This window comes from Manihot esculenta, chromosome 11 (genome assembly GCF_001659605.2).
Source record: "Manihot esculenta cultivar AM560-2 chromosome 11, M.esculenta_v8, whole genome shotgun sequence".
NCBI lineage: Eukaryota > Viridiplantae > Streptophyta > Magnoliopsida > Malpighiales > Euphorbiaceae > Manihot > Manihot esculenta.
The window spans coordinates 13,143,480-13,169,372 of record NC_035171.2 but is presented as its reverse complement, the minus strand read 5'-3'; the positions used below and the strand labels follow the sequence as shown (position 1 = coordinate 13,169,372).

The following is a 25,893-nucleotide window of genomic DNA, read 5'->3' as shown; positions in this document are numbered from 1 at the left end:
CGTTTTTAATTATTTGTCCATATTAACTGAAAAAAAATTCAACTTAAACTTAATTTTGTCTAAACATTAAAATTATTTGCTTTTCGTGATGACTAAATTTCTTAATTTAACCTAAAAAATCAATATTTATTATTAGGTGGTTCAAATTTGGAGGCCAAAGTCAATAGGCTTAGAGTTTTTGTGGTGCTCCACTAAGTCTATAGTGACGTATAACTATCAATTTGAAGATTGCTAAATCCAGCAGCTAACGTGCATAATATAAATGAAAAGATTTTTAGGTTGAATGAATCAACATGCAATTCTAATAAGTCTAGACCCATCTTCGAAGTAAATCGCTCTCTCTTATAAGAAAAATTTTCGGTTCTTATTATAATAATTAAAAAAAAACATGATTCAGTATTCAAAATCATTACATTTCTCTTTCTGCATTGAAATACTCTAATTTAGGTAAAAAAAATATATAATAAATAAAACAGTGTTTTGAGATTAATTAAACTCATTTCGAGTTATATTTTATTTATATTTCAAATTTTTAATTATTATTTTTTTAATTATTTGAAAATTAGTGATACTAATATAGCGACCACTAAAGATTTAAGAAATATGAATGGCCTTTCAAAGACCCAATTGAGGCTAAAAAGACCCTCAAAGTTCATTTTAGGCTAAAGTCCTATTGGACTCAGTTTTCCTTGTTCTACTGGACTCAATTACAAAATCCAAATCCTATCAAGATAAGACTACCAACAAACTATTTAAAGAGTCAATTTCCAAGTATGTGATCTATATAATTTTTTTTTTAAATTTGTCTTTGATCTTTTACTGACTTGGGTATCGAAGGTATTATCCACCAGACTATTTGGTGTTTCTTATTATTGTGTAGATCCATTATATGAAAGAAGAACTGAAGCAGCATCATTAGCAACGTCTGTAGAAACAAAAAAATTTCTCGTAGGAATACAAGTTTTGTGATTGTTTGTCTTGATTTTTCTTTCTCTAACCAATTTTTGACCTCTTTACCCCTAATCCTAACAATAGATAACAACGGTACCACCAAAGTAGTCAACAATGGGAACCTTGCCACTATAGTTTTATGTCTTGGAGATGAGTCCCTAATACGGGAATGACTTCTAGGGAAATTGAAGATGTTGATAGAACTTCTGAAAAATCGAGATGGGAAAATCATTGGAACGAGATCTAAAATACAAAAAGGAGGGCATTTGGACGCAAGATTGATGGATGTGGTAAGAAGATTTCAAAAGGAGTAAATGGAAGATTACTTCGGAATTGGAGATGTTTCTCCCCTCTCTACTGAGATTTTAGCAAAAACTTTTCTAGACAAATTTAAACTACCTTTTTTGGACATATGATGGGAAGATTGACCCACATAGCCATCTAGCAAACTTTCGCACAGCCACGCTTCTGCAGAATGTCAATGATATGGTTCTTTGCATGGTCTTTCTATCTACTCTCATTGGACTAACTCAAAAGTGGTATCAACACCTCCCAGCTAATTCCATTCATAATTTCAAAGAACTAGCTTACGCCTTTAAATAACGATTCACCACATGCATTCCCCCTAAAAAGTTATCATCTGACCTTTAAAAGATAAGACAGGGAGAGGAGGAGTCCCTTAGAAGCTATGTAGACAGATTCAATGTAGAGTTTATCCAAGTAGACAATCTGAATCATGAAACAGCCTGTGAAGCCATCAAAAAGGGATGCTATAATACAAGATTTATGGAATCTTTGATAAAAAATCCAGCAAAGGATTACCACCAGCTGATGAAAAGGGCCTCAAAGCACATACGTTTAGATGATGAGAAGCAAGTCCAGAAAGCAGAAATGAGAGAGGAGAAGAAGTTTGGGGACAGAAGGGGGACATCTGGAGATAGGGAAAAGGGAGTACCTAGTGATAGGAGAAGAGAAAGGTTTCAAAGTTACACCCCCTTGACTAAAAGTAGGTCTCGAGTTCTCATGTAGATTTAGACGAATGGAGAGCATATCAAGTACCCTCAGAGACTGAACCCTGATACTTCAAATGGAAGAGACAAAAGTAAATTCTATTGATTCCATGACGGCTACGGCCACACAACGGACGAATGCTGAAACCTAAAAAATGAAATCGAAAAGCTGGTAAAGAAGGGAGCTTTGAACAAGTTCACCCAATAAAGCGAAGATGGAAGGGAAATTTATGAAAGAAGAAGAGCCAAGACAGCTCCCAAAGAAAAAGATTGAAATGAGGAAGACGACCTTGAGACCCTAAGGACAATTAATATGATTGTTGGTGGTCCTGAGTTATAAAGTGATGAATGAAAGAGGGGAAGACAAAAGGAGGCAAACGTTATGGTAGTAGAGGTATTATCCCGACATCCAATAAACTTCGAGTCAGAAGCAAACAATAAAGTCTCATCCCCCAGTGATCTCAGCCAGGATGAATAAGTTCATAGTAAAATGAATTTTGGTTGATACAGGAAGTTTTGTTAATCTGATAACGTTAGAAGTATTCGACAAGCTGAGCTTACCCTTTGGTGGGATTGGGAGATAAGTCATTACCAGTATTGGGGATCACGAACCTAACCTTACTCCTTAGGGACGAGCAATTCAAAAGAAAGATCTATGTAGAGTTTGCAGTAGTTGACATTCTTCTATCATACAATGCGATACTAGGAAGACCCATCTTAAACAACTATGGAGTAATCATTCATATAGAGTATTTGTGTCCGAAACTTCCTGCCATTTGGAGGTATAGCAATCGCAAGAGGAAACCAGAAATCACCCTAAGAATGTTATAAACAGTCCATTAAAGTGATTTGCCAGACTTCTCTACCCATAAATCTTCTAGAGAAACTTGAGCAGACTTTTTTCCCAGAACCAGTGGATGAGGTAACTATAGAGGAGTTAGAAGAAGGTGAACTGGTCAGGTTAGGCTCTACGTTGGAAGGAGAAAATCGTGCCAAAGTCATAGAAGTTCTAAAGAGTCACATATCAACTTTTTCTTAGAAACTAGAAGATGTAACAGGGATAGATATCACAATCATTACTCACAAGCTCAATGTAAACCCATCGGCCAAACCAGTACAACAGAAGAAGCAGGATTTTTCCCCTGAAAGGCAGAAAATAATCGCTGAAGAGGTGTGAAAACTGAAAGAAGCTGGCCTAATCCAAGAAGTCCAATACCCAACTTGGGTACCAAACGTAGTATTGGTCAAAAAAGCAAACGGGAAATAGAGGATGTGCATCGACTTCACAGATTTAAATAGGGCATACCCAAAGGACCATTACCCTTTCCCCTCTATTGCCAGACTAGTCAATGTAACTGTTGGACATGCTGTATGTTTCCTAGTTGATGCAATTTCAGAATATCACCAAATTATGATAAAGGAGTTAGATGCCAAAAAGACAGCTTTTATTACTGACGAAGGAGTCTTCTATTATAAAGTCATGCCTTTCGGTCTCAAGAATAAAGAGGCCACATACTAGCGTCTGGTGAACGGATTATTCAAAGAGCATATAAGGAAAATAATGGAAGTATATATCGATGACATGATCATCAAAAGCAAGAAGGTGGAGGATCATGTGGGAGATATCATGGTAGTTTTTGACATCCTAGATCGAGCAAGAATGAAGCTTAATCTCAAGAAGTGCACTTCTAGAGTCAAAGCTGGAAAGTTTCTGGGTTTTATGGCATTTGAAAGAGGAATTGAAGCTAACCCAAAGAAAATCAAAGCCATCCTAGACATGCAACCTCGAAACCAATTAAGGAAGTACAGAGGTTGAATGGAAAAATAACAACATTGGATAGATTCATGTCTTGCTCTGCAAGAAGATGCCTCCCTTTCTATCGAGTCTTGAAAGCCAGGAAGCAATTTCGATAGGGAGAAAACTATCAAAAAGCTTTTGAGGAACTAAAAACTTTTCTGTCCTTACCACCACTTCTTGATATGCCTAGGAAAGGAGAAACAATGTACTTATACCTATCAGTAACATTGGAAACCACAAGCTCAGTTTTGGCACAAGAACAAAAAGAGGAACAGTTTTCGGTATACTATACCAACCAAGTATTAAAAGGAGCAGAAAATAATTATCCAGCTTTGGAGAAGCTAGCTTATGCCGTATTAGTGGCATCTAGGAAATTGCAACCTTACTTTGAAGCCCTTACAATCAAAGTAAAAAGCAATTATCCTCTAAGGAAACTACTCCACAGGCCTGATCTAGTTGGACGACTAATAGAATGGGCAGTCCAGTTGAGCGCATATGATATTAGGTATGCAGCTCAAATAACTTTAAAAGCATAGGCATTAGCAGACTTTTTAGCTGAATTTACTCTCACAGTACCTTTAGAGGAATAAAGGAAAGAAGAGTGGAAGGTGTGGGTTGATGGTGCTTCAGGATCCACCAATTCGGGGATAGACGTAAAGCTGAGATATGCAATAAAGTTTAGTTTATCGTCACAAACAATGTTGCTAAATATAAAGTCTTGCTGATAGTTCTAAAAATCATAAAACAGTTGATGGCAACCAAGATTGAGATATTTTATAACTAATAATTGATGGTAATTAGTATTTTTACCAAATCTAAATTTCATTTAGAATCCACCATAATCACCTATATAATAAATTAATCTCATGAAATGATTTTGAGTAAGGGTAAGAAGTCAATTATATTATTATAAATTTCTTATCAAGTGCTATAACCAAGTAAATGGAGATTTGTGGTTGAACAGCTACAAATCAAATATTATTTCTCATTCATGTTTTAATTAATAAATTTTATTTTTAATATACATTAAATAGAGATATATTAGAAAATTAATAAATAAATTATCATCTCAAAAATAAAAATGACTTATAATTTAAAATGAAAAAAAATATATTTATTTTTACGGGGGCCAAATGAAGTAAATTTACTTGCTTTTTGGTTAACCACGTTACATATTTTTCTCACGTTACATATTTTCCTCACGTTAAGGCGCTTTGTGAAAATAAGCACAGAGAGCCCTGAGTATATTTACTTACTTTTTATTAACCATATTCATGTTCAATATCAATTCTTGGCTAAGTCTAATATAATCTTACAGTATATTTGTGCATCAGAAAAATTTTTATACCGATTAATAAATGAGATAAAATTATAATAAATTTCATATTTAATTATATTTTATTAATTTAGACATATATCAAGTACATAAAAAAAATTGATTTTTATTATATTAAAAAAGCGCGATTTCTCATCGTGAAACGTAGGCCCTTCTAATTTGGATTCCTAGTCTAAAGAGTTAAGTTTGGATCCATAGAGTCACTTTGGATAAATGCTTTAAAAAATGTTAAAGTGTCATATATTTATTGAATAAATATTAAAATAAGTGGTTTGAAATTTTTTTTAAAGTTCAATTTTTATGGAATAATATATTCACTTAAATTATTTTATCCTTATAAATAGACTTATACTTGTGATTATATCAAATAGAAATGTTATGCACTTTAATTTAAAAAATTATGCAAATAAAACCTTAAAATATTTTTACATTCTAAAAGGCCCATTTATTTATAGTTAATATTTGTGTGTTTTTTTTTAAAAGGCTTAAATAAGGAGGGGTAAAATTTGAGAGTGGAGTGGGGAAAGCTACCTGATTGATACATAACAATGATGGCATACCAAACATGTTATTCCCATTATCTGCCTACCAATCTTCACCAACAACAACACTACCATTTTCAAAAGTAAATGACCACACTGCTTCGTAATTTGCTTCTTTGCTAAGAAATCTCCTTCACTCCTTGTCAATTTCTCATTATCACCACTTCATTGTCAGCCTTGTGGGCTAGCCAGGGACAGGGTTGCCATTGCCTTTTTTTATAAGATTAAATTATTTCGATAAATCTACCAATATATATATTTATTATTTTATATTTAATAAAAAAATGATAAATCATTTTATATTTTAAAAGTTTCAAATCCCATTTCGAGTCTTACCTTCATTTTTAAATAAACTTTTTTAAAAAAAGAAATAAAAAAAATTAAATTCGTTCACAAAGATTTTTTATTAAAATTTATTCAAGTCAAATTACTATTTGATTTCTCTTAAATCCTTTTTATCATTATAATTTTTCTATTATAAATAATTTCTCCATAACATATGAAAATATCTTTTTTATTAATTTTTAAAAATTTTATTCTATTGACACTATTATTAATAAATAGTATTATTTTAATAAACCTATCATTATAAAAAATTATTATAATGAAAATACATTTTTGTTAGCATAAAAATATATGATAAAATGATTTTATAAATATTAAAAATTATACTGTAATAAATAATTATTATAGTGAAAAATAAAGATTAATCACCGTGAATCCAAATAATTAAATGACGTATAATTTTAATTTATAAATAATATAAATTTAAACCTTTCGAATCATAATCGAAATATGAAATCAAACCATGGTGACCGAACATCTAAATTCAAATAAATGTTAATTGATTGATTTTAATAGGGAGTGGGTCTTGGCTGTTCTAGTTTATTAATGAGTTCAGTTGCTTTGTCAACTCAAATCTCTCCCCATCATTTCTTGCAAAATTTTCAATTTCTTGTCAATTGGATCGTGGAGCCTACCATGGTAGCCTAGATTCCAGGCAGATTAGAACCGCATCATAATAATTTTCATAAAGATGAGTGTTTCTTTCGGTGAGTTAAATTTCAAACTGATTATTTTTATGCTTAAATACATTCATTACCATACATAATTAAAAAATAATAATTTTTTTAACTTAAAATTTTTACAATTTCATTTTGAATTTAAAAATTTTATAAGTTAAAAAAAAAATCCTATCTCCATTGAGTCAAATATTGAAGTGGGGTCAAAATAATTCAAGTAAAAAAATAAGTGCAACATAATGGCACAATTCAAGTAAAAAATAATTTCCATATAATGGTATGACAAATTTTTCATATATATTTTTTAAAGTTAAACTAATTATTGTATTAATAAAATTTTATCAAATAAAGAGCGATATCATTTTAAATAAAAAAATAATTATATTTAATAAATTTTTTAGTTAAAATATGAGCAGTTAGAATAGTATTACGATAAATTCATCTAACAGAAATATAAATTTTAGAATCTAACAAAAATTTATAATTATTCAAAATCAAATCCTTATATAAAATAATTTGACAAAAATATTTCTAAAGTATCTGTTTAAACTCCTATATAAGATAATTTAACAAAAATATTTATTTTTTTATCATTTCTCGAATATAAATTATTAAAATTTTTAAAATTCCACATAACAGAGTTTCTATGAGATAAAATTTAAATAAAATTTTAAGGCGGATGTAGTAAATTTTTTATATATTTGATAATAAATATTTTTGTGAGGTTCATGACAACACATAAATTAAGAAAAAACAATTAATTTTAAGTCTTTATTATTATTATTCTTCTTCTAAAACAGTTGAGCATATTATTTCCGAAATTGCTGACAAATTTTACGGTCCTTGACAATTTCGCAGGAATAATCAACCATCATTCTCTACCCATTTTGTCCTTACAAATGAACATAATCAGATGAAAGTTTTGTTGATTTCTCTTTATTTTTAAACGGTAAACAACAGTGAAACTTTATGTTTTTTTTTTTTAAATTTAGTTATTATGAGATATTATTTTTACAAAAAAAAAGAAAAAAAATTATTGTGTAATCCATTAATTATATTTAATTTTGTGCCTCATTCAAATAATATTATATATATATATATATAATTTTTTTTAAAATAGATAATTTATAATATAGTCTATAATTTTTAACAAAACCCACAACTTAATCTTTATTATTTTAATGAAATAATTTAATTTTTAAAATTTTATACTATTAACAAAATAGTTATTTATTAAAATTCATCATTAAATTATAATAATTTAATATTTTGAAATAATGTAATCTTTTTAATTTTAATAATTTAATTTTTTAATTTGAATTGACTTTTTTAATTAATAGTGAATTAAAATTAAATCTAATTAAATGACTATTTTATTAGAAAAAATCTAGACACTAAATTGTTTAGTATTGAAGAAAGCAAAAACTAAGTTGTAGATTTTATTAAATCTCATGCATTATATTGTAAATTACCATTTTTAAATCTATTTGAGTGTTTCTTCATATTATTTTATAATATATAAATAATTACTTATTTATATATATTTATTTTTTTAAATTTACTATTTAATTCTTTAATATAAAAAAATACACTAATAATACATTATAATATCATCAAAATATTAAAAAATCTATTGGTTAGTCTTTTTATTTTTTATATCTTTAAATATTTTATTATTAAATTTTTGTGATATATAAAATTTTTTTAATTAATTTTTTAATTTTATAAAAAAAATAATTAATCTGTTGAAAACATTTTAAATTTTTTTATAATATTTAACTTTTAAAATTAATAATTAGATTAGTTATTAAATTTTTTCATATTTTTAAAAAATATTTTAATATATTTATTAAAATTAAAGAAGTAATTAATGAATCCACACAAACCAAATAATAGTTTCTTTTTCTTTTTCTAAACATCAAATGTTCTCTTTTGTTTGGAAAAAAAAAAAGAAAAAACCTGTTTTGTGTATGTATACAGTACAGATACGTCACGTACAATCACAATATACAAAGAGTAACACAATCGGAAAGTGACGTGGACGGTTATCTTCAGTGGACAATAGCTTGTTTTTATAACTTTCAAGCAATAACTTCTTTGTATATGCATGCCAAGTGGATGGCCAAGATTCCGTTTGCTTGTGCTGTTGAAAAGTGTCATAATCTACGTGGTCCCTTGCAAGTTTCCCGCCTTAAAGTACCAACAATCCCATAATCTTTGCTGTATTATATCATTTCCTTATAAATAATAATTATAATATTTATAATTTAAAATTGTTATTTTTATTTATTAAATATAGAAACTAAATATAACTAATAAATTATACAATAAAATTTAAAAGTAAATATCTTAAAATAATGAGAAAAAAAATTTAAATTCAATATTTCATCCACTTTTAATATTTATATCGGAAGATACACTCAATTTTATATGAGTATTAAGAAAAATACATATTATATAAATATTAAATTTTCACTTTTAATTATATATAAAATAAAATAATTTTTAATTTTATTTTAAATTTATTAATTTCTATTTATAATCAATAATCGAAAAGCACATCCTTTCCTTGATTCGATCCATGATTTAATTGATTATGTGCCCATCCAAAAGAACAAAAAGTGAATGAAGGAAACGATATTAAATACACTTTAACGATTTTAAGATTTTAATTTTGAATTTTAATTAACATGAAATAAACAAAAAAAAATGAAAATTGGTAAAAGATTGTATGGAATTTTTTTTTTCAATTTAAAAATTTTGAAATATTAAAATAAATATTTTATTGACCAACAATTACCCGTTAAATATAAGAAAAAAGATTTGATTTTTTTATGAATTAACAAATGTATGTCACACCACTATTGAAATTAGATCAATTAAAAATAAAATATTTATAATGAATATAATAAAATAAAAATTTTAATTATAAACTATCGAATCACTAATTTATATACTGATCGGTAATAAATATTAAATTATATAATAAAGTAATTTAATTTTTATCAAATTAAAATAAAAAGTTGAACTATTAAGTAATTGTTTTGAATATATTTTGTGAAATTTTTAATTTTTTATTTGAGCATACCATTAATTTTCCAAATTATAAAGTCTGCAAAATTAGTAAAATAATAGAATATAAGTTAAATAAATCAATTGATTCGATTTTTATTTTTTATGAAATAATCCAACTATACTAAAAATATGTTTCAAAGACGGCATACTCATGTTTCTTTCTGTTTAGACAAAAAATTATATAATAATATAAATTTAATTAATTTAATTTTATTACTTTTTAATTTATATAAAAAGTATAATTTTTAATATCACTTAGTTATAAATTGAATTTAATTTTTCAATTATAATCGAATCTCAATTAAATATGTAACGAATATATATATATTTTAACAAAAAAGAGAAAAAAGATTTTTAAAATTAATAAAATAAAACCCACACGTGTGTACATTACATAACATGCTTCTCCTCCTCGTGACTTCGGCGGCACTCCGCGTAAACCGTGCTTTTGGATTTTGTTTAATTTCTCGTCTCTTTCGTGTCTGTTTGAAAGGGAAAAAGCAGCAGATAGAAAGTGAAGAAACCTCCGTTTACTCTCTCTTCCATTTCTCTTTCCCCTTCACTTCTACTCTAATACTCTACTCTACTTTATCTCACAATCCAATTTTTCCTTTCTATCACCTAAAACCCTAATTTTAGAAGGAGGAGCTTGCTCTATACTTGCTCTGATCGTCTTTATTTTCCAATTTTCAACTCAAGTTTGACGTTTTCCGATCTCAAGATTTCTCGATTTAGTCTCAGATTGGTTAGTTTCTTTGTTTTGCATTTTTTTATTTTTATTTCCTTTGGAATATATTATTTTTCTTCTTTTTTTTAATGTATCGTTTTATTGAAACAATGATCGGGTGAAAATTCGAATTTTTTTTTTTTTTGTAGTCTCTGTAATTTTATATCTTTTGTTGTTATTGTTGCTATAGGTAGAAATGTTCAGGAATTTTGGTTTTCATTTGATTGAATGTTGTAGTTAAAGATGAGTGTTTGCTTTGGTACCTTTTGGAATGCCGAGACACAGATTTTATACGATGTCTACACTTTTTGCGAGGCTTATCTTTTGTGGTGCTGTGTGCTGCTAGCTTCCTCCTTTTTTTTTTTTTTTTTTTCTGTTTTTCCTTTTTCCGGGCTTTAGTTGGGTTAGAAGGTCATCCTTTTTTTTTAAATATTCCTTAGTTGCCTGAGAAGCTAACTGTTATGGCGTATTTATCCATATATGTAAAGATTATTGTAATCGTTTTTGGAGTATTCTGCTGGGTGGTGTAGCTTGTGTTGTTTATATGATGGGTTTCTAATGTTGTCTGAGAAGCTAACTGTTAAGACGTATTTTATCCATATATTTAAAGATTACGGTGCATTTTTTAAGGAGCTTGTGAATTTACCAGTTCAATGGGATATCAGGATATCTTAATTTCAAATTCAAGTGTGAAATCCTCCAACCCCCATTCCCTCCCCCCCAAAAAAATGCTTTTCTTGTATGGATAGGTGGGTGGTGGACCTTTTGCTTTAATGTTGAGAGGTTATTTTTCTTTACCAATTTCAGCTTCTGCTGAACTTCCACAAAAGTTGGGTGTGCGGTATTAGTTCTGTGGCATCATCAAGGAGTTTTTGTTGGGCTTTCTTTTCAATCATGGCCGGTGAATTCAAGGCAAACCTTTCCAATGGCAATGCCAATGTACAGCCTGCTGCACAAAGAACTTACCAAGTTGTTGTGGCTGCCACTAGAGATATGGGTATCGGAAAAGATGGGAAGCTGCCATGGAGATTGCCTTCTGACCTCAAATTCTTCAAGGATGTTACTATGACTACTTCTGATTCTGGAAAAAAGAATGCTGTTATAATGGGTAGAAAAACCTGGGAAAGTATCCCACTTGAGCATCGACCTCTGCCTGGTCGCCTTAATGTTGTTCTGACTCGTTCTGGAAGTTTTGATATTGCTACTGCTGAGAATGTCGTGATGTGTGGAAGCCTGAATTCTGCTTTGGAATTATTGGCTGCATCTCCTTATTGTTTGTCAATTGAGAAAGCCTTTGTAATAGGAGGTGGCCAGATATTAAGGTTGTACTTGTTCATCCACTTTATGAGTAACTCTTCTTTGTTTCTACTTTCTTCTATAATTTGAATATCTTCTAACACAGGGAAGCTCTGAATGCACCTGGATGTGATGCTATCCACATGACAGAAATTGAGACAAACATTGATTGTGATACTTTTATACCTACAGTTGATTCATCTGTCTTTCAACCTTGGTACTCATCCTTTCCCATGGTAGAGAACAGCATACGATATTGCTTTGCAACTTATGTTCGAGTGAGGAGTTCTGTAGTCGAATCCAATGGTGAAAATAATGGTTTGAGCTCTGATAGTGGTTCAGAAAACAGTAAGTTTGAGGTAAAGAAGTTCTCCTTCCTTCCTAAGATGGTTTTTGAGAGACATGAGGAGTTTTTGTATCTTAGACTTGTTCAAGACATCATCTCAGATGGTGTTTTGAAGGATGACAGAACTGGAACTGGTACTTTGTCAAAATTTGGTTGCCAGGTAATATGAGCCATTGACTATTTATGGTTCCATTTTTATTGTACAATCTATTGTTTTAATTACTGATGGATGTCAATGGATTTCTTCTTTGAACTTAATTTGCAGATGCGGTTCAATCTTCGCAAAACTTTTCCGCTTCTTACAACAAAGGCATGTTTAAATTATTTGTTATAATTGCTACAACTGAATTAGTTCTTCTGTATACATGTCCTTTTCCCTCCCATAGTTTGATTGGTTCAAGATTCAACATGAGGTCAATTTTGTGAGGAAACCAAATCCCATTCGTCTATCTCATGTTGGTATCATTGGTTTGTAGAAAGTATTCTGGCGAGGGGTTGTTGAAGAACTCCTGTGGTTCATTAGTGGTTCAACGAATGCTAAGGTAACGATATCATAATTGGACATTTCATGCATGTACTTCTTTTACCTTCTTGTGTGGCTTGTTTGTTTTTTATGGAATTTTGAGCAGGGTATTACTGTATCAGATTTTGTCCTTTCATTTTTTTTTTTAGAAAAAAAATGAATTTGCTGATACATACTGTTTTCTTGTTTCTTCTAAATTGGTTTGTTTACTTTTTACTTATTTGTAAATGGATTGTTATATCTCATAAGTTCTTGATTGTGTTCTTGCTGCTGAAGTTCTCCTTTGTAATTAAGTTGTTCATCTAGTAATGGTTCTTTTGTTTTTAATATCAATTTTATTTATTTATTTTTTCAAAAAAAAAAAAAAAGAGCTGTATGGCGCTGCATTACTTCTAGCTTTTGTGTAATACACATTCAAGTGTTGCTTGATCATGAGAGTCCCAGCTCTTCCGGTGTTTCTTAGAATATCCGGTTTAGATTTTTTTTATTAAATTATGTTGAGATTATTTCTGTAAATAGCCTAGATTTGTACTGATAATTAGGGATATGATTGTGTGATATGATTGGAATATGATTAGGCTATAATTAGGGAATTAATTTATTTTCTTAGGCTATAATTAGGGAATTAATTTATTTTCTTACCTAGTATGTATTCTTTTAAATAGTATATATACCCAATTAGTTTGAGGGGAATAATCAAGTATTTTCTCTCAAATCTTCTGCTCTCTTTTTCTTTATGCTCTCTTTTTCTTATTTTCATCAAAGGCTTCATAGTATCAGAGCCAAGAAACTTGGTTCACCACCTTGCTTTGGTGACTTTCTGGAAATCAGTTAGTCTCACCACCCAACCCATTCTCCACGCCGGCTTCTGATTTGCTTTCCGGTGAAGCACCGTCTCCAGATCCAGCCCCATGAGCCTCCACGCGCCACCCCAAACAGCCTATCTCCGGCCACGCGCAGCCCATTCCCCATGCCGGCTTTCGATCTGCTTTCCGGTGAAGCACCGCCTCCAAATCCGGCCCCATGCGCCACCCCAAGCAGCCTGTCTTTGGCCACACGCTGACGCGTGCACCATCTTCCGGTGACCGTTTCATGCCGGTGATTCTTCCTCCAGCATCGCCCGGTGCCGGCGACTTCAGCCCAGCAGGTCCGGTTGCCTGTTCAGCCCGCCTTCACACGCCCTCCGGCCACGCGCAGACGCGTGCACCATCTTCCGACGACTGTTTCATGTCGGCGACTCTTCCTCCAGCATCGCCTGGCACCGGCGACTCTAGCCCAGTAGGTCTGATCGCTTGCCCTGCCCGTCTAACGTCGGATCGGATTTACTCTTTGCAGGCGCAAATCCTTCTTTTTTGGCAGATTCAGATTCAATCTCCATGGCTCAATCAAATATTGCCTATTCTGGTAATTCTTTTACTTATCTAACCAAGTCTTTACCCATTGGTTCATGGATCCTCGACTATGGTACTTCTAATCATATCTCTGGTAATCCCTCTCTTTTATCTACTCTTGTTTCACCTTCCACACTATCTAAAGTCACATTAGCTAATGGTTCACAAACTCAAGTTAAAGGGATCGGTAACGTATATCTCCTTCCTTCTATCCCCTTGACTAATGTTTTATTTACCCCTGACTGTCCATACAACCTAATCTCTGTTAGCAAATTGACTAAAGATCTTCACTGTCAGTCATCTTTACTACTGAATCTGTGGTTGTGCAGGACTGGAGTATTGGAAAGATGATTGGAGCAGGATATGAGTCACAAGGATTGTACTATTTTTCCACTTCTAACTCTCCAATTGCTTTTGTGTCTTCCACCTCCGCTGAACTCATTTAGTCATTGGGGATATCCAAGTCTGAACAAGTTACAAAAACTGGTTCCTAGCCTCTCTTCCTTGCCTTCTTTAGAATGTGAGTCTTGTCAACTCGGGAAGCAAACTCGAGCTTCTTTCTCCAAGTGAATCAATAATAGGGTCAGTTTTATGTTTGACATTGTTCATTCAGATATTTGGGGTCCAAGTTGGGTTAGTACAACTCTGGGATTTCAATATTTTGTTATCTTTATTGATGACTATTCTCGTTGTACTTGGCTTTTTCTGATGAAGAATCGTTCTGATTTGCTCTCTATTTTTCAAAAGTTTTATATTTGCTTTTACACAGTTAAGGTGGGACCTGATGGCAAAATTGATCGCCTTAAAGCTCGCATTGTAGCTAAAGGTTACACACAGATTTTTGGGCTTGATTACAGTGATACTTTCTCTTCCGTAGTCAAAATAGCTTCTGTTCGCCTCCTTCATTGGCTGCAATTAATCACTAGACCCTATATCAACTGAACATTAAAAATGCCTTTCTTAATAATGCCTTTCTTAATGGAGAGCTTGCTGAAGAAGTTTATATAGAGCAACCCTCCAGGGTTTGTTGCTCAGAGGGAGGCAGGCTTAGTATGTCGTCTTCGGTGCTTTTTGTATGGGCTAAAACAGTCTCTAAGAGCATGGTTTAGACGATTTAGCACTGTAGTTCAACAGTTTGGAATGTCTCAAAGTAATTCTGATCATTCCGTATTTTTTCGTTATAATGGTGATAGATGCATCTACTTGGTGGTCTATGTTGATGATATTGTCATGGAAATGATCATGATGGAATCTTTTAGTTTAAGCAACATTTGTTCAGTTATTTCCAAACTAAAGATCTGGGGAAATTGAAATATTTCTTAGGAATTGAAGTGGCATAGTCTAAAACAGGTATTGTAATTTCTCAACAGAAATATGCTTTGGATATATTGGAAGAAACCGGTATGTTAGACCGTAGACATGTGGACACTCCCATGGATCCAAATGTTAAGCTTATTCCTGAACCGGGGGAGCCACTTAAAGATCCTGCTAGATACAGAAGATTAGTTAGCAAGCTCAATTATCTCACTATCTCACGACCAGATATTTCCTTTGCTGTAAGTGTGGTTGGTCAATTTCTTCAAACTCCATACAGTAGTCACTGGGATGCAGTTCGCATTCTTAGATATATCAAAGGAGCTGCAGGACAAGGTCTACTCTATGAGGACAAGGGTCACTCACAAATTGTTAGCTATTTTGATGCAGATTGAGCAGGTTCCTCATCAGATAGACGATCTACTTCAGGATATTGTATTATGATTGGAGGGAATCTCAAATCCTGGAAAAAGTAAAAAACAGAGTGTGGTTGCAAGATCAAGTGTAGAAGCAGAATATCGAGCTATGACTTTAGCAACATGCGAACTCATCTGGTTGAAACAATTCCTTCAGGAATTGAAATGTAGCGATGCTGGCCAAATGAAGTTGATATGTGATAATCAAGCTGCCTCCATATTGCATCAAATCCAGTTTTTCATGAGAGGACGAAACATATAAAGGTGGATTGCCATTTTATTAGGCAAAAGATTGAGTTCGGATGCATTTCTACTAGCTTTGTCAACTCAAATGATCAGCTAGCTGATGTTTTCACAAAATCACTTCGAGGACCAGGAATCGAGTATATTTGTAACAAGTTTGAGGGGGAGGGTTGAGATTATTTTTGTAAATAGCCTAGATTTGTACTGATAATCAGGGATATGATTGTGTGATATGATTGGGATATGATTAGGCTATAATTAGGGAATTAATTTATTTTCTTATCTAGTATGTATTCTTGTAAGTAGTATATATACCCCAATTGGCTTGAGGGGAATAATAAAGTATTTTCTCTCAAATCTTCTGCTTTCTTTTTCTTCTTTTCATCAAAGGTTTCAAATTATATAAATATTGCATATAGGAATTGTAGGTCTTCAAGGTCATGATCTTCTAAATTTGTGTTTTCCATCCTGGGCTATTACATATAAATTAGCTATATAAATATCTGTGCCTTCAAATAATTTGGCATCAAAATTAATTCATCTTATTTGCAGAGGTTTCTAAATGGCCCTTCTAAATGTAGATACAAGAACACAATGATGTAGCCTGCATTTTTTAATTTTTGCATGCACAGGTCCTTCAGGAAAAGGGCATTCATATATGGGATGGCAATGCATCTAGAGATTACCTTGATAGGTGAGAACTGACTATCAATATCTGGGTTTTCTTTTTCACAGAATTAAATGGTATCCATCATGCAGTTTCTGAATGATGTTTGTATTCGCAATTTCAGTATTGGGTTGAAGGACAGAGAAGAAGGTGACTTAGGACCTGTTTATGGATTCCAGTGGAGACACTTTGGAGCTAGGTTCATTGATTTCTTTACCAAAGTTTAGCTGGTGGATATTGTCAATGGAGTACTGCTGGCTTCATTTCTTTTTCTTACTTGAATTACACTTGCCAGGTATACTGACATGCATGCTGACTATACTGGCCAAGGATTTGATCAGTTGTTAGATGTTATTGACAAGATTAAGAGTAATCCAGATGATCGTCGAATTATACTTTCAGCTTGGAATCCTTCTGATCTCAAATTGATGGCACTTCCTCCTTGCCACATGTTTGCTCAAGTTAGTAGTGAACCTACGTGCCTTTCATGATCTCCTTTGCTTTTTGATTAATCTGGATATTTTATTTTGTAGTTCTATGTAGCCAACGGGGAGTTATCCTGTCAAATGTATCAGCGATCTGCTGACATGGGCCTGGGTGTGCCATTCAACATTGCATCTTATGCCCTCTTGACATGCATGATTGCTCATGTTTGCAGTATGTATTCTCTCTGAATTCTGAAAACCATTAATTAATGAGTTACTTATTGAGTTTAAAGAATTAATAACATTTAGATGGGAACATTTAGGCGTATGATCTGATTATCAATGTATCTAAAGACTCTTTTGGTACTATAAGATATCTGAAGGTAGTAATAAACAGGTGACTACTGAAGTTGATGGAAGCATGCGTGCAGATATGATTTATACTGATTAATATTAGGTAGCCTAGTCTGGCAAAATGGCAAAACTAGTGTGAAGATCTCACTACGATGTTGGTGGTACCATGGTTGTTAAAACCGGACCGGACCAGCCGGTGGGACCAGTTTATCCGGGAACAGGACCATGGTCCTGTTAGGTTCAAGCTATTAACCCTCCTTTTACTAGAACAGGAATAAACCGGTGTGAACCGTCTGGGTTTCGATCAAACCAGAAAACCGATCAGTTCAAAATCAATTTTCTGAATTAAAAATAGCGTTTCTTAACCAATTGATTTCAATGTAATTTTTTTCCACTTAAGATATATGTGACTGTGTACTTTATTAAATTATATTGATATAAAATGATTATTAACTAACTAACTTGTACATGAAAAAGTAAAATTGTAATTTAAATAATTAATATTATTAATAATTTAGTTTATTAATTAAGTTAAATTATTACTTATTTTTTATTTTTTAGATGAAAAAGTACGTAAAAATTCAATATTTCATACAAATATCATAATATTTATTTTCATTTGTTATTATAAAATTTTAATTTGTTTTATTTAAAGTTTTAAATTATTTTCTAAAAATATTTAAATCTTAGAATTTTAAGTATAATGTTTTATTAATTATTTATGGCAATATATAAAAAATATTGTTATTGTTATTATTATTTATTTATTTAATAATATGCTGGTTAAATTTGGGTTCACCCCCAGTTAAATCTGGACTCTTTGTCTTTACCAATTCTTAGACCGGTCCAGGTCTGAAAACATGGTGGTAACTTCTGTTTAGTTTGTGGGCAGATACCTGTGCAAGTTTTGGGACTCAACATGTTCTAGAATTGTTCTTGCAGATGGTCCTAATGTTGCTATAAGACGACATCATAATGAATAAATTGGTTAAGCGCTAGATATTTATAACAATGATGTTAGGCTTTGAGGGACTGGCACTTGTTGAAAGAAAAATCATTTAATGGTCTGTGATTGCTTCCGTATCATGATTATGTTTACAAATGTGTGTTCAATTGTCTTTTGTTTTGAACAGATCTTGTTCCGGGTGATTTTATTCATGTATTTGGGGATGCTCATGTTTATAGCTCTCATGTTAGGCCTCTCCAGGAGCAGCTTCAAAAACTGCCAAAACCTTTTCCAGTTAGTACAATGGCATCAAATTAAGTTGATTGGATTGTACCATTACCATTTTGGAAGTATTATCGTATTGTTCTCTGCATTTTCCTATATTCTTTGCAGTCTCTCACTAGTATTTTGTGCAGATTTTGATGATTAATCCTGAGAAGAAGAACATAGATTCTTTTGTGGCAGCTGATTTCAAATTGATAGGTTATGATCCTCACCACAAAATTGAAATGAAAATGGCAGTATAAAGCTCCTTAAACATTCAGTGAACTCACACTAGGGTTCCTAGGCAATATTTGCTTGTGGTTTTGAGGTAGGTATTTGTTTCTGCCCTCAAACCACCTTCTACAAAAATGAATTGTTATGCTCTTTGATCCTCTCTCTCCATTATCTCACATGCTAGATTATTGTGTGTGTGTGTGTGTGTGTGTGCATGTTTGATTTGAATTACGTAATACCCTGTTCTCTGGGGTTTTCATTAGTGTTTGGGTAAAAAATGACATGCTTTATTAGAGCATTATATAAGCTGAAGGTTTGTTTTCTGTAATGTTTCAGGAACTTCAAGGGCTTACCGTTCTTGAGTGTTAGCGGCTAGCAATTAAAATAAAAAAAAAAAGGTAACTGAATATATTTGTTTAGTCAGAATCCTTTAGTTCCTCAGAGTTAGTGGTTCTAAGGTGATTTAGGATGTCTGTTTTTTCTTGCTTTACAAGCAATTTTCCTTTATTACCTGGGAAATATCACTTTATAACCACAAATGCTATAGAATTGCTTTTTGAATGGTTTGGAATTTGAACATGTGAACTTTCATATGACAGTGTTCTGTTTATGTCTTGAACATTGCAGTTCTGTTAACTTGCGCAGTAATTATGATCTTATGGATGAGCAAATTTGTTAATATTTTTGAACATTGTTAAGGCCCATTTTTAAGTGTCCTTACAAACTTGTTTCCTGTATTTAATACCAGCAAGTAAAAATTGTTATATGAAAAATTACTATTTAGTCCATTAACTGTTAAAATTCAAATGATTTTGTTCTCATAGCTTCGAAAACTATATTTCCTCCGTTGTGTGGAAGATAGGCCTATAGTTATTTTCACATGAATTAAGAAAATTTAATTTTATATTTTTATAATATATCTTTTACCGATATCGTTCAATTGTTAAATTGAAACAGGTAAAAAGAGAACAAGTCTATTTTTGTGTAACAGAGTTGGTCCTCCATATTTCATTCTAGTAACTATTCCAATTTAATCATCAATGAAGCAATTAAAAGGTCCAATTTGGTCCAATTTTGTCAATTTAATTATTAATGAAGGGATTAAAAGGTGGTCAGTGAGAAATACATTCTCAATGACCAATTTACAATAACTATGAAAATTCAGATTGCCATCAATGGTAAAAGCAATGATGTAAGACTTGAATCTTATGCTGCTGCCTGCTGGTGCATGTGAACACTTCACATCAGATACGGAAATTGCTTTCCACAGATCGAAAGTTGGATGCAAATGCTTCGATTTGGACCATAATAGAAGGCTTTTGAACGTTCTCATCCACATAGTTTTCCCACTATCAAGTTGAATGTATCAGTATTGCTTTCATTTTTTTTTTTTTTTTTTTTTTTGTAATTGCATTAGCTAAAGGAACATAACAACTGCGGTAAAGTCCTGCCAAATCCACAACATGAAGCTTCACAGATGCAGAAGATGGAGGATTAAAAATAATCTGGCAAACTTCTCCCCGTTGCTACAGTATATCAGATCCTGATTACTGCTTCTGTTATTCCTGATTCTTCACTTCTCACTTTGCTTTCAAAGATTGTGAGATGGATGCAAATGATTCTAGCCGGATTAGAGTAGAAGGCTTTTGAGCATTCACATTGACAGAATTTTCCCACAAACAAATTTTCATTCAAAGAAACGACCTTCATTCAGTTCATAAGATACTCTTCTCTAAATATCACCATTCTCCATCTTCTGCTTCTGTGAAACTTCTGCTTCTGTTATTCCTGATTCTTCACTTGCAGCTTTGCTTTCATCATTCTCTCGCTTCTTCTTCTCTTCATCTTCTATCTTCTTGCGCTCCAGGAACCCAATCAGACCTCTTAAAGCAATCTCAGGTTCCTCACTTTTCATCAGCTGCTCACCTACTTCTGCAGGAGTAACCGTCGTTTTTGCTTCATCAACTCTTCAACCTCCCCGAAAAGTGGGTGGTCTCTAATTCCCAAGTAATTGGATGCCAGGGTTTTGAATCCACATGGACTGCAATAAGACATGTGGATGTGCACATCCATTCGTCCTGGTCGCATCAGGGCAGGATCAAGCTTTTCTTTGTGATTGGTTGTGAAAATTATGATTCTTTCTTCCCCACAGCTTGACCATAATCCATGCACAAAGTTCAGCAATCCTGATAGCGTCACCTGAACCTGATAGTTTTGATTGCTTATATAATGGTTGTACTAAGCAATTGGTAAAAGAGATAGGTTGAGAGCAAGTTCCTATTATTGCTTATTGTACTACTCCCTCCCTTTTCTAATTTTTGTTTATTTTTTCAATTTTAGATACTTTTTATTATCTTTTTTTAAATTATAATTAATATATAAATGTGGTTATTATAATTCTATGTAATTTAATTTAATTTAATTTTCAAAATAATTTCTCATTAATTATTATGTATAGTGTTTGTAATATATACTAATAGAGCAAACTTAATTATCTATTAGAACAGATTGCAAACGTCTAGTTAAATATCATAATTGCTAGTACATGTGAACACTTCACATCAGAGACGGAAATTGCTTTTCACAGATTGTGAGTTGGATGCAAATTATTCGAGCTGGATTAGAGTAGAAGGCTTTTGAGCATTCTCATCCACAGAATTTTCCCACAAACAAATTTTCATTCAGTTCATAAGTTTATTCTTTCTATCTACTCCTCTAAATATCACCATTCTCCATCTTCTGCTTTCCTGATTCTTCACTTGTAGCTTTGCTTTCATCATTCTCTCGCTTCTTCCTCTCTTCGTCTTCTATCTTCTTGCGCTCCAGGAACCCAATCAGACCTCTTAAAGCATTCTCAGGTTCCTCACTTTTCATCAGCTGCTCACCTACTTCTGCAGGAGTAATCGTCGTTGTCTTCATCAACTCTTCAATCTCGACGAAAAATGGGTGATCTGTAATCCTCAGGTAATTGGATGCCAGGGTTTTGAATCCACATGGACTGCAACAAGACATGTGGATGTGCACATCCATTCGTCCTGGTCGCAGCAGGGCAGGATCAAGCTTTTCTTTGTGATTGGTTGTGAAAATTATGATTCTTTCATCCCCACAGCTTGACCATAATCCATCCACAAAGTTCAGGAATCCTGATAGCGTCACCTGAACCTGATACAAGACACATTAGCCTGTGAGAATTGCCAGATCCATCAAATTTAATTGCATTAGATGAAAATTCCTGATTGTTTCTTCTTTTCAGCTACGCCTTTCTTGATGTGGCCTGAACCAATCAATCGATCAGGAATAACACCATAAAAAAACAAGACCAAAAAGGTTAGTAAATTCACCTTATTTCTTTCTTGAGTATAACCTCGACTAGGTTGAGGCCTGAGAGCTCCGGCTTCTGCATTCCTATTTTGCAAATCGATGGAACAATCAATGTCCTCCACCACCAGTATGGACTTATTCCCAGTCGAAATCAACAGCCTTCTCAGCTCAGAATTGGTATTAAGATCAGTCAGCTCCAAGTCATATATATCAAACTTGAGATAATTTGCAATTGCAGCAATCAAGCTTGATTTCCCGGTCCCTGGTGGACCAAACAGCAAGTACCCACGTTTCCAAGCTTTACCCACTTTCTTATAGAACTCCTTCCTCTTCACAAACCTTTCAAGATCCTCCATGATCATCCTCTTCTCCTCCATCTCCATCGCCAACGTATCAAACGTAGCAGGATGATCAAGATTCAGAGACTGCCATGTTTCTCCTCTTCTCCCTGTCATCCTATCCGGGCTCAATGTGAACAGCTTCAATGTCCTCTTCTTTTCTTTCATTTCTTTCGATTTCTTGATCACATGCTTTATGTAAGCGTCGAGAACCATGTTCTTGTGCTTCTTGTGGAAGCTCAACTCAAAGAACATTTCCTCGGTTACAGGCATTTTGCTATACTGATCAGGGCTGGGGATAAACTTCACTGGTGTTTTTCTTGAAATAAACTTCCATTTCAGTTTAATCCCATTAAAGGTATCGATGATTTCTTCATTTTCCTGTAAGGAGACAGAAATGTTATTCTCTTTCTTGGGCAAACAAATTTTGAGTCTCTGGGCGTTGTGAGGGATTATGTGTTCAAGATAGAGTTCTGAAGCTGTGAAGAGATGATTGTGGTTAAGTTTATCATATTCTTCAATCACTAAAGTTAGTTCCGAGGAGAAAGAGTCAAGAAGGGTTGTGAATTTGAAGTAGACATATTGTCGGAGCTCGTTTGGGATAAATTCCTTAGCGATGGAGAGAAGGAGCATGGCCGTGGCGGCAGCAGAGGCTGCGGCGGAGATTATTGCTTTGGTGGAGGACATGTCGGTGGTTTTAGGGATCATGGGTTTTGGGTTCCAGGGTTTTTGTAGGATTAGTTGGCTTTTGGTAAGTGTAATTAGATCACAGAATTGGGATTTTTTATGAGAAGAACTTGAGAAATGGAAATTGTAGTGGTGGTGATGATTGGTTTAGAAGGAATTAGATTGGTTTTTCAAGAAAATAAGTATTGTAAAATAAATTTAGATTTTAAAAGATGATGTGTTGGTTAAAGATTTTATTTGGAAAATTTTTTGGCCGTTTAATTTTAATTTTAAAAATTAAATTATAAAAAATAAATATTTAAGAATTTAATTTTTATTATTTTATTTTATTTTTTTAACAATCTTAAGAATCTATATTTTTATATGTGGAAAGAAATTTTATTTTTGAATGGTCGGAGAAAATTTTATTTAATAAAAATTTTATTTTTTAATAGTGAGAAAATAATTAAAGATTTAACTTAAAATTTATAATATTAATAAATAATAAAATCAGATGAATTTATTATTATTAATATTTTTAAATATTTTTTCTACTTTACCAAAAATGATATGCATCTATTCAATAAAACTCAATTTAAAAATAATTTTTAGAAAAAAAAAAAAAAAGTTGACAATGGATGACAACTAAATTCATATAATTACATGTGTTTGAAAAATTAAAAATGGTAACTAACATTTTTTTATTTTCAAATTATAACAACTTTTTGTTTTTAGTATTTGTAACGGATATCTAATATTTAAAAAATAATGAATTAATTTGTATAAGAAATAGTTTATTTTTTTTAATTACAAATGAGTAGAATGACTTTTTTTTTGTTATTAAGTTCGACATTAAAAGAAATATTTATTTTTCAGATAATTGATTTTTTTTAAATAGAGGTGGATAAAAATATTCAAACAAATTAGATTTAAGGGCAATTACAATCCGAAAAATATAAAATAGAAATAGAAATTTAACTTCACCTCTCAGTCCACTAATTAATTCTTTTAAAAATATATAAATATGGATAGTTGCACCTAATTTGTTTTGAAATACTCTCTTGCATTTATTTTGTTTATAGTAGCATTGAGTACTGCAATAGAAAGAAAATTTTTTTATAAAATTAATTTAAAATATTTAAAAATATGGGGTATATTTTATTAAAAGTATATTTACCCATCCTAAAAAAAATGTTAAGAAATTTAATTGCTCTAGTTTTATTTTGTAAAACTTTATCCACTAAATGAATTTTTATATTTTTGAAGATTTTAAAAAAAATATTTATGTGTCATAAGTATTGTCTTGTTTCTAATCAAGAAAATAAAATTCTTGAATTTTTATATAGTTTAATATAAGTATTTAAACAGTGAAATAATATATTTTATTAAATTTTGGTCAATATATATGTTTATAAAGTTTATACATAATGAATGTGTAATTATTTATTTATATGTGAATGATATGTTTATATTTGATACAAATTATAATATAGTATGTAAAATTAAATATTTTTCTATCCATAAATTTAATATAAAATATATAAATGAAGCAAATGTAATTTAGAGTATTAAAATTGAAATGAAAATATAATTATATCACAAGGACAAAGAAGTTTTTTGGGAAGGACATGTGAACTGAATAGAAAGTAACCCAAGAGATGGAGTAAGACAACTTGTTTTCTCACGTGCCTTTGCCCTCAGAATGGAATTGGCTTTTTCTATTTTTGTAAATACTTCTCTCATCTTAGGAGACACTCAAAGTAGATCAAAGGCTAGCAGGGACCCTATTCAACCCACAGCAAAGAGAGTAACTCCAGAAAAAAAAAAAAAAAACTCAAAGAAGGTTTTGCCTAGAAAAGCAACCTCTGCTTAACAGTTGAGTACCTGAAGCCTGTCACTTGAGTCACTTCATCCCTAGCTTTTTACCTAGCCTTTTCTCTGGCCGGCTTTCCTGGCTTTATCACAAGATTGCTCACAAGTATGGAGTGACTGGCCGTTCAAGATAAAGGCAGACATTTTAATATTAAACCAGTGAATACTCCATATAATACTAATTCTAAAAAAAGTAAAGGTGATATTATTGCTCAATTTAGATATACATATATTAGTAGAAAATTATTACATTTAATGAATTTTTTAAACTTGATATAGCTTATACTCTGTATATTGAGTAGATTTACACATAATCTAATCATGATCATTGTGCTACTTTAGTCAAAGTTAAAGAATTAATTGAGAGGTATTATGAGTTATGATATTTTATATAGTGAATGTCCTACTGTATTAAAAATATAATAATGTTAATTGAAATTTAGATTCAAATTAGATAAAATCTACCGTGATTATGTATTTAATCAAGATAGTGGTGTAGTTACTTGAAAATTTATTATTATTGTTAAAACCACCATGGATCAAAATTTATTGCTCTGGAGTTAGATGACAATGAGATTTGAATGATTAAAAAATTTCTTAGTAAATACTCTGTTGAGAATAAAATTAATACATCTTTGTGTTATGATTGTCAAACGGCAATAGCTATTGCAAAGGGTTCGTATGGGTAATAACAAATCAATCTAAAATTAACAGGGATAGGAATCCAATCGTAAGATTGGAGATTCTATGAAAAAGATTTATATAGATAATAATAAGTCACTTGTTAGTTCTACTAGCACTATTCAAATGTTGTCC

The 25,893-nt window shown here is 31.7% G+C and overlaps 2 protein-coding genes across 4 annotated transcripts; one reads left to right on the top strand and one right to left on the bottom strand.

Moving 5' to 3' along the window:
• Positions 1 to 10,159: 10,159 nt before the first annotated feature.
• Positions 10,160 to 19,571, top strand: LOC110626513 (bifunctional dihydrofolate reductase-thymidylate synthase). 3 transcript variants are annotated; one of them, XM_021772450.2, is made up of 12 exons: positions 10,160 to 10,479; positions 11,269 to 11,783; positions 11,864 to 12,263; positions 12,369 to 12,413; positions 12,580 to 12,645; positions 16,623 to 16,684; positions 16,782 to 16,856; positions 16,953 to 17,118; positions 17,191 to 17,314; positions 18,570 to 18,676; positions 18,799 to 18,974; positions 19,217 to 19,571. In XM_021772450.2, the coding sequence occupies exons 2-11, from the start codon at positions 11,356 to 11,358 to the stop codon at positions 18,907 to 18,909; spliced, it is 1,584 nt and encodes a 527-aa protein (XP_021628142.1). In that variant the 5' UTR covers positions 10,160 to 10,479; positions 11,269 to 11,355; the 3' UTR covers positions 18,910 to 18,974; positions 19,217 to 19,571. The 3 variants fall into 3 exon arrangements, with proteins under 3 accessions (XP_021628142.1, XP_043817535.1, XP_021628143.1); XM_043961600.1 differs by lacking the exon at positions 18,570 to 18,676; XM_021772451.2 differs by lacking the exons at positions 18,570 to 18,676; positions 18,799 to 18,974; positions 19,217 to 19,571 and adding an exon at positions 17,480 to 17,913.
• Positions 19,572 to 21,426: 1,855 nt separating this feature from the next.
• Positions 21,427 to 23,350, bottom strand: LOC110625959 (AAA-ATPase At3g50940). The gene is made up of 2 exons (XM_021771672.2): positions 22,222 to 23,350; positions 21,427 to 22,042 (listed from the first exon to the last, which is right to left on the bottom strand). The coding sequence occupies exons 1-2, from the start codon at positions 23,245 to 23,247 to the stop codon at positions 21,596 to 21,598; spliced, it is 1,473 nt and encodes a 490-aa protein (XP_021627364.1). The 5' UTR covers positions 23,248 to 23,350; the 3' UTR covers positions 21,427 to 21,595.
• Between the last annotated feature and the right edge of the window lie 2,543 nt (positions 23,351 to 25,893).

What these genes read in the sequence shown, in the direction of transcription:
- LOC110625959 (XM_021771672.2), bottom strand. Translation starts at nt 23,247, where the DNA reads ATGATCCCTAAAACCACCGACATGTCCTCCACCAAAGCAATAATCTCC. An exon ending in ATACTCAAGAAAGAAATAAG is followed by an intron (nt 22,043 to 22,221) that starts GTGAATTTACTA and finishes GTCTTGTATCAG; the next exon opens with GTTCAGGTGACGCTATCAGG.
- LOC110626513 (XM_021772450.2), top strand. Translation starts at nt 11,356, where the DNA reads ATGGCCGGTGAATTCAAGGCAAACCTTTCCAATGGCAATGCCAATGTA. An exon ending in GGAGGTGGCCAGATATTAAG is followed by an intron (nt 11,784 to 11,863) that starts GTTGTACTTGTT and finishes CTTCTAACACAG; the next exon opens with GGAAGCTCTGAATGCACCTG. An exon ending in TTCCGCTTCTTACAACAAAG is followed by an intron (nt 12,414 to 12,579) that starts GCATGTTTAAAT and finishes ATTGGTTTGTAG; the next exon opens with AAAGTATTCTGGCGAGGGGT.